Source organism: Oncorhynchus gorbuscha, linkage group LG08 (assembly GCF_021184085.1).
Source record: "Oncorhynchus gorbuscha isolate QuinsamMale2020 ecotype Even-year linkage group LG08, OgorEven_v1.0, whole genome shotgun sequence".
Lineage (NCBI taxonomy): Eukaryota > Metazoa > Chordata > Actinopteri > Salmoniformes > Salmonidae > Oncorhynchus > Oncorhynchus gorbuscha.
This window is the reverse complement of record NC_060180.1, coordinates 35,465,841-35,482,518: the sequence shown is the minus strand read 5'-3', so window position 1 is coordinate 35,482,518 and position 16,678 is coordinate 35,465,841. Positions and strand designations below refer to the sequence as shown.

Below are 16,678 nucleotides of genomic sequence, written 5' to 3'. Positions count from 1 at the left end.
TCATACCAGACACACTTAAAACGTTTTTGAAAGGCACACACAAAGAGAACACAGCACACTATAACAACTGTGCTTGATTTCTCTGTATATCTAGGGTCTGGCCAACGAGTGCTCCAACAACAGCTATGGCAGTTTGGGCTCCTCCAGTGACAAGGAGTCAGAGGTGAGACGCACGCTATGCAGAGGCGCTGGCAGTGAGGGAGGCCGCTGTCCTAGTTTCAATGATTAGATGTCACACCATGTTACGGACATAGGTGTCTAATTCTCTGGTTTAAGAAAATACACCATTTTGTTTGTGTGGAGACAGAGGGCAGGCATTTTATCTATGTATCCATTTTTATTTTTGGAACAATGGACCATTAATCAGGAGAATTAGATTATCTTTGTTTGTACTTGCATGACCCGCCTCAATCTCTCGCTTTCCTCCCTTTCTCACCCCCTCCTGACTCTCTTTCTGTGGTATCTTTCTCTCCCTAGAACTCTGATATGAAGAGAGGGAGTTCTCCTGCATACTCTGTATGTACTCTTCCTACTGTTCTGTCCCTCCCACCCACAGAAACGCACTCTTTCTTATTGGACACGCGAGTGTCAGAAAAGTGATTTAGTGTTTGTTTATTCTCAGACCCCTGAGAAGAAGCCCTCTGAGTCGTCCAGAGGAAGGAAAAGGAAAGCTGACACCCATTCTGAGAGCAGCCAAGGTATGACGCATACCCAACATAACACTCGTGAACTGGAGAGGAAGGATCTGGTCAGGTTTTGAAAGGATTTTTGATTCTGCTTGATTTCACTCACTCGCATCCTCCCTATCCCTATTTGCCCCCCCCCCCCTGTGTTCTTAATGTCACGGGTTATCACTTTCCGTTCAAGAAGGTGACAAAGTGCCGTTATTTCATTTTGTCGTGAGGTCCCTGATGGGAATGTGACAAATGTATAATATTTTTTCTTCATGTTTAAATTACCATGTTTTTATCGGTTTTCCATTAAAAGGTTTAGAATATTTATAAAATGCCACCTGAATTCACAATGCCGCTGCCAGCAACGGTTTGGGTCTCACAGTGCGTTCCCCTTCAGATGTTTAAGCACTTTTACTACCATTACTGTATCTCAATTCCACCTCAAAGTTCCTTCATACTGGACACAGACATAAAAATGGTGTCCACGTGTTCATCTGACTCTGGGGAAGTAGATAAATTGCCTTTGCCAAAATCCTAAAGTAACCCTTCTCAAACTATTGCCATGCAGAGCTTTGGTGCTTACCGCTTGCCTTTCTCTGCCATTTTTCCAACTGTTAACAACGATGACGTGGTGGTGGAGAGTTGACTCCAAAGCCATTGATTCCTCGACTTTCATGTCGACTCCCGGTGCCAACTCCTATTTCTGAGTGTCAAGAGTAGATTCCAATTGGAATCGACTCCTAAGATTCAGTCATTTCGGAACAGAGGGGACTGATTAGTTGCCATACTTCCGAGAACACAAACACTCACATCTTTATTACCGAGCTCGTGGGTGAAAGAAAGAGGCGGGGCACAGTATAGGCAGGTCGGCCAGCAGACCGTCAGTACCGTGCACTAGGCCGATCTATCGGCAATCGAAACCTGTATCCCGCAATTGTTTTGGAATGTCTTGCAACTTCAGTAAAGCACAGCCTATCATCAATGAATAGGCTAGGATATTGAGCGAGATGCAACGCTTCGCTCTCACACACAGTATCTGTGCATGTGCACGAGTTCGCTTCACGCTGTTCTCAGCATGGTAGACGGGGCACCAAACAATACGGCGGGGAAGTGGAGCATCGCGCTTCATCGCTCTTAATTTTTGTGGAAATTGATCCACTATGCTGTTTACTTTCTGCATCTACTTCATATTGCTGAGTCTACCTTTAAATAACAACTTTCCCCCGACCTTTATGGCCTTATCTTCTAGTTTGGTTATAACACGGAAAATAACATGTTGTAATAACTGCACTGTCATTTTAATTTTGTGGGGGGCGGGGAAAACATTTGTGTTTTGGTTTTCACACCCCTAGTCCCTGAGTTGTTCTAACCTCTATCTGCTATGCTGTGTACAGTATGCTGTGTTATGCATTGCTAACCCAGGCTATCGGCTCTCCTCTCCTACAGGGAAGACTTCCACACGGGGGCCCAAGATCAGTGACTACTTTGATGTGAGTGTCCTATAATGTAATTGTTTCAGTCTCCTTGTTCAAATGTAACTGAGTTCTCCATAGCGGTGATAACCTGATTGGGTTGGGGGGGTTTAATGATTGATTAAGCAGATTGTGATTGACTGACAGTCAATTTCACTTCTTGAGGCACTCTGCTATTGCTGGGCTATATGTAGATGATGTCACTTCCCTTTCCTCACCCTGCTATTTCCTGTGTGTAGTTCCATGGGGGGAATGGCTCCAGTCCAGTGAGGGCTCTACCACAGGTCCTCCGCTCACCGCAGAACTCACACCACGGAGCTCACTCTGCACCAGGCTCTATCGTATGTATACACCCACGCTGTAGAAGATTTGTAGGCTCCGGCATTCTATCACATTGTTTAGAACAATGTTGTATGTGTGTTGTCTATAGATCCGACAGAACAGTTCCTCTCCCACCGGTCTGTGTTTTGGCGATCCCCTGATGAACTACAAATCTTGCGCCAGCAAGTGTGTGCAGGTAGGAAAGGGAAAGGGGGTATACCTAGTCAGTTGTACAACTGAATGCATTCAACTGAAATGTGTCTTCAGCATTTAACCCAGCCCCTCTGAATCAGAGAGGGGGGGGGGGGGGCTGCCATAATCGACATCCACGTCTTCCTCGACCAGGGAACAAGACTCTTTCTTTCCTCATACTCTTCTCACATCTACTTCCCTTGCTCCTCACATGTCAAACACCTTTCTCTCCCCAGACGGAGTTGACAGGTCTGAAGCTGGCTGCTCTGGAGAGCAACAAGAGTCTGGACCTGGAGAAGAAAGAGGGACGCATCGATGACCTGCTCAGGGTGAGTTTAGGTGCTAGTTAGGGTACTATAGGGGATATTTCTAGGTTGTGTATTGATCATCTATTGTCGTTGACCGTTTTTCTTGTAGGCTAACTGTGACCTGAGGCGACAGATTGATGAACAGCAGAAACTACTGGAGAAATACAAGGAGAGACTGAACAAATGCATCACCATGAGCAAGAAGCTGCTCATCGAGAAGGTACACAGATAGTTTGTGTTTGAGCTTGTTACTGACGTGTCGGGATGAACTTGCATGTTAACCCGTGTGATGTTTTGTAGAGCACCCAGGAGAAACAGTCGTGCAGAGAGAAGAGCATGCAGGACCGTCTGAGACTGGGTCACTTCACCACCGTAAGACATGGAGCCTCCTACACTGAACAGTGGACCGACGGCTACGCATTCCAGAACCTTGTCAAGTGAGAACACGCACACTTCACAAAGCAACATGTATTTACATTAGGGATGCACATTTTGGTCCATTTTGCTGCCGTCTAACCAACCCTCTTTAACCGGTTAACAGGCGGTTAAATTTGTTCCAAATAGTATGAGGTGACCAACTAAAAATACTTTGTGTGCATACAAGGAACAGACATTTTTTCATTTTAAAGCTTCATTGAAACATGCAACAGTAGCAAGCCAGTCGACTCTCATTCAAACGGCTATGTCATTGAACATACTACTGCTGTAATGAAGCAGCCAAAATGCAATTAGCATGAAAACACTGTTCTAAACAGTGCACCTTATGCGAGCTGCCAGATTTGGAACCGCGATGAACATCTGTTCTTGGCTCCGTACTGTGACCAATACAGTCTCATTTGAGACCGTTTGACTTGGCAGTGTGACAAGTGTTTTATTGGTTGTTAAGGTCGTAAAAATATATATATTTTGGGAAAATGTTCTCTCCGCCAATAAGAGGGGTGTGAACAGTTTTGGAATCGCATGTGTTGCAAGGTGGGAGTTTGTTACTATGTGGATAAATGACCATATCCACTTCGACCTTTGCCACCTAGGTGACTGGACCTGTGTGACTGGGACCTTCACAAATAGTACTTGAGTACCGATGGTGTAGTAGAATTGTATTAAATGTTTCTATAAGGCCAAGGAACGTATCTGAGGTAGCCTTGGCCAATTCTACGCCACTACACGCTCAGCCATGCATTGAACTGTATTTTCTTGCGAACAGTCATTGAGTTATATTATTTGGGTAAGTTATGACTATCAATCTACTCATCACGTTAGGAATAGTAGGCCATCTTAAATAAACCTACAAATGTGATGATGCATGGAATGCAAAAAAATGTCATTAGCTTCTCCAAACTTGAAACGCGCTGCCTATGGCTACAGAAACGCTGCTAGCCGAACACAACAGTCTGGCTGGTGCGCACCTAAATTAAAGGGTAAATCCACACAAATGGTCCCCTGATTAAGCGAGCAGTGTGTCAAGAAGCAGTTTGGCTTGGCAGGGTTGTGTTTCGGAGGACGCATGGCTCTCGACCTTCCTCTCCCAAGTCCGTAAGGGAGTTGCAGCGATGGGAGAAGACTAACTACCAATTGGATATCACGAAATTGAGTGGGGGGGGGTGAAGAACTGGGGGAAATAACTGTTCTCCCCTCTTTGTTTTTGCTGTGGTATCGTTTTGCTATGAAGTATATATTTTTTCTAATTCTACCCTCTGGAGCAGGGGTGTTCATCACTCAGGGATCATCAACCGGATTCAGCTGCGGGAACAATTTTATTTATTGAGCAGATGGTCGGGGGACTGAAACAAAAAGCACAAAATTTGTAGACTGCAAGAAGCCCAAACAGATTTAATATTTAACTAAAACATTTCAGACACACATCACTCTATGCGTGGGAATACTTAAATGAAATTAAAATCACTTGGAGATTTACTGGAGATTTACTGGTGTTTTTACGGTCTTTAATTTATTATTTTCCTCAACTTTGGGGGCCAAAAAAAATCACTTGCCTGTTGGATTGCTGTTCTACCTGATTAATTAATTGCACCCACCTGGTGTTCCAGGTCGAAGTCAGTCCGTGATTAGAGTGGAGCGATGAAAACAAGCAGTGGAACTGGCTTCGAGGTCCAGAGTTGAGTTTGGGGGATCAATAAATACATTTTGCACTTTTATTTGAGGTATATTTTCTTTGCTGTTAGAGTAAATCTATCCAAATCAATTTAAGAACACGGCATGCTAATTTTAAAAAGTCATTATTAGCCTGGTTCTGTATGGGATACAGGCAGGCACCTTATGGGACAGGCCAGGCAAACAAATTGGTGCGACCAAATCGACTGGAAAAAGTTAGCACCAGTGCCACCATTGGAAAAAGTTAGTGTAGAACCCTGTCTGTTTAGAAACTTTGAAAGAGGGGGAATCTCGGGTTAGGGTTGTGCATTTGGCTTCTTGACAAGCGACACAACGTTGATATGCAAACAAATAGAACAGTGGAGGAATGCTGTTTTCATTGTCTTTATGAAATAATTGTATGGTGTGCGCGTGTGATAAGATGCATATTTAATTACGTTATTTCAAATGTATTTCATTAACGGTTAAAATTCCCCAAAATATTTGGGGGGGGTGCTCAAATCAAAAAATCAAATCAAATTTTATTTGTCACATACACATGGTTAGCAGATGTTAATGCGAGTGTAGCGAAATGCTTGTGCTTCTAGTTCCGACAATGCAGTGATAACCAACAAGTAATCTAACTAACAATTCCAAAACTACTGTCTTATACACAGTGTAAGGGGATAAGGAACATGTACATAAGGATATATGAATGAGTGATGGTACAGAGCAGCATACAGTAGATGGTATTGAGTACAGTATATACATATGAGATGAGTGTGTAGACAAAGTAAGCAAAGTGGCATAGTTAAAGTGGCTAGTGATACATGTGTTACATAAGGATGCAGTCGATGTTGTAGAGTACAGTATATACATATGCATATGAGATGAATAATGTAGGGTAAGTAACATTATATAAGGTAGCATTGTTTAAAGTGGCTAGTGATATATTTACATCATTTCCCATCAATTCCCATTATTAAAATGGCTGGAGTTGGGTCAGTGTCAATGACAGTGTGTTGGCAGCAGCCACTCAATGTTAGTGGTGGCTATTTAAGTCTGATGGCCTTGAGATAGAAGCTGTTTTTCAGTCTCTCGGTCCCAGCTTTGATGCACCTGTACTGACCTCGCCTTCTGGATGATAGCGGGGTGAACAGGCAGTGGTTCGGGTGGTTGATGTCCTTGATGATCTTTATGGCCTTCCTGTAACAACGGGTGGTGTAGGTGTCCTGTAGGGCAGGTAGTTTGCCCCTGGTGATGCGTTGTGCAGTCCTCACTACCCTCTGGAGAGCCTTACGGTTGAGGGCGGAGCAGTTGCCGTACCAGGCGGTGATACAGCCCGCCAGGATGCTCTCGATTGTGCATCTGTAGAAGTTTGTGAGTGCTTTTGGTGACAAGCTGAATTTCTTCAGCCTCCTGAGGTTGAAGAGGCGCTGCTGCGCCTTCTTCACGACGCTGTCAGTGTGAGTGGACCAATTCAGTTTGTCTGTGATGTGTATGCCGAGGAACTTAAAACTAGCTACCCTCTCCTCTACTGTTCCATCGATGTGGATAGGGGGGTGTTCCCTCTGCTGTTTCCTGAAGTCCACAATCATCTCCTTAGTTTTGTTGACGTTGAGTGTGAGGTTATTTTCCTGACACCACACTCCGAGGGCCCTCACCTCCTCCCTGTAGGCAGTCTCGTCGTTGTTGGTAATCAAGCCTACCACTGTTGTGTCGTCCGCAAACTTGATGATTGAGTTGGAGGCGTGCGTGGCCACGCAGTCGTGGGTGAACAGGGAGTACAGGAGAGGGCTCAGAACGCACCCTTGTGGGGCCCCCGTGTTGAGGATCAGCGGGGAGGAGATGTTGTTGCCTACCCTCACCACCTGGGGGCGGCCCTTCAGGAAGTCCAGTACCCAGTTGCACAGGGCGGGGTCGAGACCCAGGGTCTCGAGCTTGGAGGGTACTATGGTGTTGAATGCCGAGCTGTAGTCGATGAACAGCATTCTCACATAGGTATTCCTCTTGTCCAGGTGTGTTAGGGCAGTGTGGTTGAGATTGCATCGTCTGTGGACCTATTTGGGCGGTAAGCAAATTGGAGTGGGTCTAGGGTGTCAGGTAGGGTGGAGGTGATATGGGCTCTCCAGAGCATTAATGAAACGATCCACGCTTTTATGTGGATTGACCTTATTACCTTCTAAAAAGCTTAATAACCCTCTTCTCCGTATAGGCAGCAGGAGGGTATCAACCAGCAGAGAGAGGAGATAGAGCGTCAGAGGAAGCTGCTGGCCAAGAGGAAGCCCCCCAATCCCTCCTCCCCCTCCCTCTCCCTAGCAACCACCTCTGAACCCAAACAACGCAAGACCAAGGTCGTCAACGGCAATGACCCCGACCCCTTCCTCAAACCCTCCCTGCCCCAGATGTAAGTGTACGCACACACACTAGTACATACAAGTATGCATGTGTATGGACAGATGCATACACACCAGTGGTGTAATGTACTTAGGTAAAAATACTTAAGTACTACTTAAGTCAGTTTTTTTTGGTATCTGTACTCTTCACTTTACTATTTATAGTTTTGGCTACTTTTACTTCATTACATTCCTAAAGAGAATAATGTACTTTCTGCTCCATACATTTTCCCTGACATCCAAATGTACTCATTACATTTTGAATGCTTAGCAGGACAGGGAAATTGTTTAATTCACACACTTATCAACAGAACATTCCTGGTCATCCCTACTGCCTCTGATCTGGAGGACTCACTAAACACTTTAATTTGTAAATGTCAGTGTTGGGGCGTGCCCCTGGCTATCTAACTTTTTTTTTTAAAGAAAGATTGTTCCGTCTGGTTTGCTTAATATAAGGAATTTGAAATGATTTATACTTTTAATACTTATATTTTAGCAATTAGATTTACTTTTGATACTTACGTATATTTAAAACCAAATACTTTTAGACTTTTACTCGAGCGTCTGCTAAATGACTTAAATGTAAATGTAAATGTACTCAAGTAGGATTTCACTGGGTGACTTTTACTTGAGTCATTTTCTATTAAGGTACCTTTTTTTACTTTTACTCAAGTATGACAATTGGCTTTTTTTTCACCACTGATACACACTCACACTGTTTCGATGTTGGTGCAGTGACTTTAAATCAACCATTTGTTAGGTTGACTCTGGCTGAGTATCACGAACAGGAGGAGATCTTCAAGCTTCGCCTGGGACACCTGAAGAAGGTCCGAGTCAATATGAACACAAACACGTTTATAAAAAAAACTCCACTATGGTCCGAATCCCAAAATGAATACGATTGACTGAGTGACTGTCTCTCAGGAGGAGGCTGAGATCCAGGCAGAGCTGGAGCGGTTAGAGCGGGTGAGGAACCTCCACATCAGAGAGCTGAAGAGGATCAACAACGAGGACAGCTCATCGTAAGTACAGGACAGGAAGAGTCACAATCGTATAGGAACACCTAACCGCTCCACTGTGCCCCGGTGCAAAATCCACCCTGGGACCTACATACCCGTGGGCCATTAGCTATAGTGTTGCTAACTGGCCAGTTCATAGACCACTTTCTAGGCATTTGTAAGATGAAGTTCTTGCAGGGGTCATTTGGCTAAATAAACCCTATATGTTGTCAGAAGGAAATGGTTCAGCTTGTGCTGTATGTCTGTCAGGTTTAAAGACCACCCCACTCTGAACGAGAGGTACCTGCTGCTGTATCTGCTGGGCAGAGGAGGCTTCAGTGAGGTCTATAAGGTACGGATTGACTACTATGTGCTTGGGAATGATTATTAACAGATTCTAGATCCATACGGTACCTATGCTTCTAATGTCTCTCTTCAGGCCTTTGACCTGTTTGAGCAGCGCTACGCAGCCGTTAAAATCCACCAGCTCAACAAGAACTGGAGAGAGGAGAAGAAGGAGAACTACCACAAGTATGTCCCATCTGCTCTCACTGTTATGAGACGCAGGATTCACAACCCACATTGTCCCATCTGCTCTCACTGTTATGAGACACAGGATTCACAACCCACATTGTACCATTTTGGTAAACATTTATTTGACCAGACTTAGAAACACACATTGTTTCCTGTCCCAGACATGCCTGTAGAGAGTATCGGATACACAAACAGCTGGACCATCCCAGAATAGTCAAACTCTACGACTACTTCTCCCTGGATACAGACACGTAAGTTTCTTTTTACCCCAAACCTAGTTCAGTTCTTTCACATCAGTGCAGATAAAGGAGAGGAGATGTGGAAGGAATTTTAGTCCATTGAGATGCCTTTTTAGTTTATTGTTAATGGAATCTTTTGTCCTCTTTTTCTCTTTTTTTCCCCCCCAGGTTCTGTACGGTTTTAGAGTTCTGTGAGGGGAACGACCTGGACTTCTATCTGAAACAGAACAAGCTGATGTCCGAGAAGGAGGCGCGGTCCATCGTCATGCAGATAGTCAACGCCCTGCGATACCTCAACGAGATCAAACCCCCCATCATACACTATGACCTCAAACCAGGTACACACACACACACACACACACACACACAGACTCATGTTTGTGTATGTAACACAGACCTTACGCTCAACTCACGCACTGCCGTTTGTGCAGGTAACATCTTGCTGGTGGATGGGACCGCGTGTGGCGAGATAAAGATTACAGACTTTGGGCTGTCTAAGATCATGGATGATGACAACTATGGAGTGGACGGCATGGACCTCACCTCACAGGGAGCTGGCACATACTGGTGAGACTCATCACACAAACAGTTATATTAAGTGTTTTCTTGGGTATATTGCCTTCCATGTTTTCCCATTCCTCTTGTCCAGGTACCTTCCCCCAGAGTGTTTTGTGGTGGGCAAGGAGCCTCCTAAGATCTCTAACAAGGTGGACGTCTGGTCGATCGGGGTCATCTTCTTCCAGTGCCTCTATGGACGGAAGGTAAGCCCACTTATTATGGCTCCTTTTGAATTGACACTTCTGAAGGTGCGAACATCTGACCCTATTAGTCTATGTTGTGTTTTTTGTCTAACATTGGTTTGTGTGTTCCTGCAGCCGTTTGGCCACAACCAGTCTCAGCAGGATATTCTTCAGGAGAACACCATCCTCAAAGCCACTGAGGTTCAGTTCCCTGCCAAGCCCCAGGCCAGCACAGAGGCCAAGGTGAGACTAGGGCTGTTGCGGTGACCGTATTACCGCCACACCGGCGGTCACGAGTCATGAATGCAGTCAAACTCCACGTGACCGTTTTAGTCACGGTAATTGGGCTTCTCCAAGCTCTGATGCTGCTGATGGTCATTAGTAGCCTCCCAAACTGGCTAACTGCCTGGTACTCGGCACTCTGTTGTCCCTCTAATCACTCTGATATCAATACAAATGTAAGCAGAGTGTGAGTTTCAAGTTTGGGGAAGATCATTTTCACCATAAAAATGAACCTTAATAATAAAAGCATCACATGCATAATCGCATTTGCGTTCACTTTTGATAATGTTTTCCGCTAATGGAACATTTGCGCTTATAGCCTTCTACCATGTGCGCATTGCTGCACTTATAATGTGAAGAAATAGCCTAATAGTTTATCAACATTTGAAGCTAAACGTTCTGATCTATTGCGTCAGCCACATTGCATTAAAAGGTTTTTTTTATGCTAGTGGTTCTATTAATTTGCGATCTATCGCATCCCACAACTGTTCCAGTCAGTTTGGAATATTTCTCGTACCTAATAGAATATGTCGACTTTTGTACTATGGGGGATAGTAGATTGACACAGGCTAGTGCTTTTGCTGTTCGTTAGGCCTACTCATCTTATTGGCTGAAGAAAAGTAAATGTGGACAGTTCACCCAATATCTTCAATATGCACCTCGGAATTGGATAAGGACGTGCACAGTTGTGTCCCTGAAGTGTTTGTCTTCACTTGTAGCCTGTGAGAAAGACCTGATCACATATCGGAGAGCTGATTGAGGATTGCGCAGCACACTTGGGGAGAAGGGCACAACGCAGCACTAGGGTTCATTATGGCCACAAAGGGGATGCAGCTGTAAAATTCGAGGCATTTACAAGCTTGTCAAATTGTGAATGAGACTGAAGTGTGTACAGCCTGCGCAAAAAAAGCTGAGCTCATGCCTTTCAAGTGACTTTTTTTCAAGTCATCATTAGTCTCATCATGCAGCCTTACAATGTATAAAAAAATCTAAACATATAGCCCAACGTTTGTAGAACAACTAAAGTTACATTAACCGCCCAACACAGAATAACCGCATGTGTGCACTCAAGTCGTTTAGAGAAAATATCCTATTCTATTCAGCTGTTTTCAATTGTGTTCTTCATACTGTAAAATAATGCCACGGAATTCTAAGCGAATCTTGACTGCTAAATGAACTAGTGTAGCCCACAGCCATTTGGCATAGCCAGATCAGGGCCTAACATGGGGACAACTAAATGAACTAGTGTAGCCCACAGCCATTTGGCATAGCCAGATCAGGGCCTAACATGGGGACAACTAAATGAACTAGTGTAGCCCACAGCCATTTGGCAAAGCCAGATCAGGGCCTAACATGGGGACAACTAAATGAACTAGTGTAGCCCACAGCCATTTGGCATAGCCAGATCAGGGCCTAACATGGGGACAACTAAATGAACTAGTGTAGCCCACAGCCATTTGGCATAGCCAGATCAGGGCCTAACATGGGGACAACTAAATGAACTAGTGTAGCCCACAGCCATTTGGCATAGCCAGATCAGGGCCTAACATGGGGACAACTAAATGAACTAGTGTAGCCCACAGCCATTTGGCATAGCCAGATCAGGGCCTAACATGGGGACAACTAAATGAACTAGTGTAGCCCACAGCCATTTGGCATAGCCAGATCAGGGCCTAACATGGGGACAACTAAATGCACTAGTGTAGCCCACAGCCATTTGGTATAGCCAGATCAGGGCCTAACATGGGGACAACTAAATGAACTAGTGTAGGCCATTTGGACAACTAAATGAACTAAATGAACTAGCCCACAGCCATTTGGCATAGCCAGATCAGGGCCTAACATGGGGACAACTAAATGAACTAGTGTAGCCCACAGCCATTTGGCATAGCCAGATCAGGGCCTAACATGGGGACAACTAAATGAACTAGTGTAGCCCACAGCCATTTGGCATAGCCAGATCAGGGCCTAACATGGGGACAACTAAATGAACTAGTGTAGCCCACAGCCATTTGGCATAGCCAGATCAGGGCCTAACATGGGGACAACTAAATGAACTAGTGTAGCCCACAGCCATTTGGCATAGCCAGATCAGGGCCTAACATGGGGACAACTAAATGCACTAGTGTAGCCCACAGCCATTTGGTATAGCCAGATCAGGGCCTAACATGGGGACAACTAAATGAACTAGTGTAGCCCACAGCCATTTGGCATAGCCAGATCAGGGCCTAACATGGGGACAACTAAATGAACTAGTGTAGCCCACAGCCATTTGGCATAGCCAGATCAGGGCCTAACATGGGGACAACTAAATGAACTAGTGTAGCCCACAGCCATTTGGCATAGCCAGATCAGGGCCTAACATGGGGACAACTAAATGCACTAGTGTAGCCCACAGCCATTTGGTATAGCCAGATCAGGGCCTAACATGGGGACAACTAAATGAACTAGTGTAGCCCACAGCCATTTGGCATAGCCAGATCAGGGCCTAACATGGGGACAACTGTTCTTCTGTAATAGACTACATTTTCTTCATCGTGCTTCTTTTGGCCTGTCTAAAATAAATACTGGAGATATTGTGACGGTGTAGGCTATATTACATAGATTTATTAGAGTTTTTAAAATGGTTTGTAGTCTGTGGAAGCCAGGTGATGCTAAATGTGTTTACATTACATTACATTTAAGTCATTTAGCAGACGCTCTTATCCAGAGCGACTTACACAATACATGTTTTGTTTGATAAAGTGCGTATTTGTATAAAAAAATCTCATTATACATTGGCACGTTACGTTCACTCGTTCCAAAAACATCCGGTGATATTGCAGAGAGCCACATCATTTGACAGAAATACTCATTATAACTGTCGATGAAAATACAATTGTTAGACATCGTTTATGTTAATTAACGGTCGATTACCGTGAGACTGACCAGTTATGTGCTTGACAATCACCGGCTGAAATTTCGTGACCGCCACGGCCCTAGGTGAGACAGGCTAACAAGCCAAGGAGAATAATACTCAAGTGTTCCTCTGAATTGTACACATATTGGTTGACTTTGACATGTCCTGACGATTGTACATTTCAATGTGACTAGTACAGACAAAGCTTGATAAGCAGATCCTAATTCCATAAACTAACATCCCTCTCTCTCTGTGTGTCAGGCGTTTATCCGACGCTGTCTGGCCTACCGTAAGGAGGATCGATTTGACGTTCACCAGCTGGGCACAGACACGTACCTTCTCCCTCACATGAGACGCTCCAACTCCTCTGGCTCTCTTCAGCCCGCCTCCTCAATCTCCTCCTACTGACGGGCTGATGAACATGACTGACAGGCCCACTGGCCAATCCTGGAGCAGAATTGATCCAAATATGGGAAATGGAGTGGCGTTGGGTATTCTAAATCGCCCGGCCACTGTGAAAATGTGAAGGGATCAGGAACGTGAATTTGTTTGGCTGAATGGAATGAAATGGATTGCACGTTGTGAGACATGGAAAGAGATGAGGGGGAAGGGGGGCGGAAGTGGATACACTTTCCACGTTGCCAAGTAGCTTTGCAGAAACGTTACTGTGTTGTGAACCTAGTTTTGAGTGCGAGATGGGGAGAGAGGTGAGAAAGTTCTGCCCATTGTGCATGCCATTGGACAGGCTGTGCCTGTTGCCGTGAGGACTTAATAGAGTGGGGCTAGGCCACATCCCTTGCTTGTGCTGGACTGGGCTTTTATTGGTAGAGCTGTTGTTAATTGGAATCCCCTCCAGCAACATTTTAAACAGCCTCTCTGCAAAGGACAGAATCCCATTCCCAAATAGACCCCTAGTCTCTTCTATAGAAGGTAGAGTTACTTTTGGGATGTGGCTTAAGTCGCCAAAGCAGATCAGTTGGTTTCACTGACCCACGTTAAACCCTACCATTGGACTAAATTGCACTCGAGATTATTTGGTTTCATGGCCATAGCTTCTTGAAATTGTCCTGGACTTAACTAAGCTTCAGTCTCAGACTGTTGGCCAGAAGTATGCCATCTATGTTCATGAAGTCACATTTTTAGAATCAATAATTAAACCTACTCCTGGATGAATATAATCTGGCTGTGTGAAAGAGGTTGGTTTTGGCGTGTTCCGGTCCTCAATGGATCCATCCCTCAAGGCGCTGCTTGTTCAGGCATGGAAGTCTGTTTTTGTCAGAACAAAATGTAACCATGTGAGGATCAACTGTATCGTAAAGATTGATGTTTCCATACAGGAATCATCTGGGGAAACTCTATGTACATTTCATGTGTAGGAGTGACATATCTGCAGTCTGTCTGTACAGAGGGTCAACACACAGGATTTACTGAACTCTCACCAGTGCCCGTTTGCACCTGTTGTTTTCACAAAGAAATAAAATACAAATGCCTAGAAACATGAAATTATTGAACCTAATTTTTTTTGGTAATATTATCATTCTCGTATTTGTTTTACCTGCTGTTCACCTTTTAATGCTTTATATTATCTGTGGGAAATAACAGGTGCAAACTTTGAGCACATGCAATGGTCTAGTATGTCCGACCGTTGGTTTCCCTCACGTCTCCTTGTTTGTGCTCCGAAAAGGCTTTTTTTTTTGTTGCTGCTGCTATGTAGATGTCGCTTGTAGTTAGTTAAAATCTGTATGATCTGCCTCAGGTACAGATAGTGCAGACCTGTGTGAAGAGGAACACTAGGGCCCCTGAAGTGGATAGCCTACTCTTCAGGGGCCCTACGAAGTGCTTCTGTATGCCAGGTGAACCAATAACTTTGAACTGTTTTACGACCGCAATGTTTATCGTCTGGAAACCATGTGTCATATATAAATATAAGTTGTATGAAACTGTTAATTTGTGAAGGAAAAGCCTAGGTTGATCAGGCTCTGTTCTGTTCAGTAACACTTTGCTTGAACCTCAGTCATAAGGCCTGTGTAACACTGACATATGAGGTGTCCTGAGTTATTGCAGCTGGTTTTAGTCTATGGTATGGCACAGTCATATTGGTCATCTACCGAATGTAAAGTGCTCGAAGTAGAGTTACCTAGTATTCTTTATATTGGAAGACTGTGAGGAGCTCTCAACAGACAACACCTATGCTACAAAAGGGGTTTATATTGAACATCATGGCAGACTTAACAGAGGAGCCCACGCCGATCAACGCCATGTACTGTAAACTGGTTTTATCACTGTCTTATACACACAGCACAGATAAATGTCAAAATTGAAGGGAGGCAATGTCAGGTCCTGTCATTCATATGCAATAAAGATTGCCTTACAAGTCCAACTAAGGCCACCTTTTGGTTTGTGCATATATCTCTCACTCAACACACACGTTTATGTATAACTAGGGCCAGGAGTTCTTCCGGACCCAAGGTCAGATAGTTGTCAGTTGTACCCGATGAGAGAATGGCAGACAGATGCCATTTGTCAAAAGGCTGAGAGACTGAAAAGGGCTTCACCATGTTGCATACGACCCTCTATCCCACTGCTGGCTTGCTTCTGAAGGTAAGCAGGGTTGTTCCCTGGATGGGAGACCGGGTGCTGCTGGAAGTGGTGTTGGGAGGGCTAGTAGGAGGCACCCTTTCCTCTGCTCTAAAAGCAAATATTCCAATGCCCCAGTGCAGTGATTGGGAACATTGCCCTGTGTAGGGTGCCGTCTTTCGGATGGGACGTTAAACCGGTGTCCTGACTAAATTCCCAATCTGGCCCCCATACCATCACGGTCATCCCCAGCTTACAATTGGCTCATTCATCCCCCCTCTCCCCTGTAACTATTCCCCGGGGTATTACTGTAAAGGATGTGTTCTCAGTCAACTTACCTCGTAAAATAAAGATACCCTCGTCAAATCTAAATCAAAGTTGGTCACATGCCGGATACAACAGGTGTAGACTTTTTATTTATTTTACCTTTATTTTATCAGGGAAGACATTGAGATCTAGGTCTCTCAAGTGTGTCCTGCACAATACAACACAAATATAAACTTTGTACACAAAATATACATATGTATACCTCGTGCATTCGGAAAGTATTCACCCCTTTTCAAATTTAGTTAGGTTCCAGCCTTATTTAACAACAAAAAATTCCCTCATCAATCTACACACAATACCCCATAATGACAAAGCAAAAAACCTTTTTCAGAAATTGTAGCTAATTTATTAAAAATAAAGAACTGAAGTATCACATTTACATAAATATTCAGACCCTTTAAGTACTTTGTTTAAGCACCTTTGGCAGCAATCACAGCCTCGAGTCTTCTTGGGAATGTCGCTACATGCTTGGCACACCTGTATTTGGGGAGTTTCTCCCATTCTCTGCAGATCCTCTCAAGGTCTGTCAAGTTGGATGGGGAACAACACTGAACAGCTATTTTCAGGTTCCTCCAGAGATGTTCGATTGGGTTCAAGTCCGGGCTCTGGCTGTGCCACTCAAGGACATTCT

The 16,678-nt window shown here is 44.4% G+C and overlaps 1 protein-coding gene across 5 annotated transcripts in view; it reads left to right on the top strand.

The window, feature by feature from the left end:
* LOC124041544 (serine/threonine-protein kinase tousled-like 1-B) overlaps positions 1-15,523 on the top strand; it is a 59,429-nt gene extending 43,906 nt beyond the window's left edge. For 3 of the 5 annotated variants that reach the window (XM_046359256.1, XM_046359255.1, XM_046359252.1), the window contains 20 exons: positions 95-163; positions 478-516; positions 623-698; positions 2,121-2,164; positions 2,386-2,487; positions 2,577-2,663; positions 2,896-2,988; positions 3,077-3,187; positions 3,268-3,404; positions 7,271-7,462; positions 8,212-8,278; positions 8,376-8,473; positions 8,720-8,801; positions 8,889-8,980; positions 9,145-9,234; positions 9,391-9,560; positions 9,654-9,789; positions 9,872-9,983; positions 10,098-10,205; positions 13,405-15,523. In XM_046359256.1, coding sequence (XP_046215212.1) covers positions 95-163; positions 478-516; positions 623-698; positions 2,121-2,164; positions 2,386-2,487; positions 2,577-2,663; positions 2,896-2,988; positions 3,077-3,187; positions 3,268-3,404; positions 7,271-7,462; positions 8,212-8,278; positions 8,376-8,473; positions 8,720-8,801; positions 8,889-8,980; positions 9,145-9,234; positions 9,391-9,560; positions 9,654-9,789; positions 9,872-9,983; positions 10,098-10,205; positions 13,405-13,551 — 2,052 coding nt within the window. In that variant the 3' untranslated portion in view covers positions 13,552-15,523. The remainder of the gene's footprint in view (positions 1-94; positions 164-477; positions 517-622; positions 699-2,120; positions 2,165-2,385; positions 2,488-2,576; positions 2,664-2,895; positions 2,989-3,076; positions 3,188-3,267; positions 3,405-7,270; positions 7,463-8,211; positions 8,279-8,375; positions 8,474-8,719; positions 8,802-8,888; positions 8,981-9,144; positions 9,235-9,390; positions 9,561-9,653; positions 9,790-9,871; positions 9,984-10,097; positions 10,206-13,404) is intronic. The other 2 variants (XM_046359253.1, XM_046359254.1) reach the window with 2 other exon arrangements.
* Positions 15,524-16,678: the final 1,155 nt, after the last annotated feature.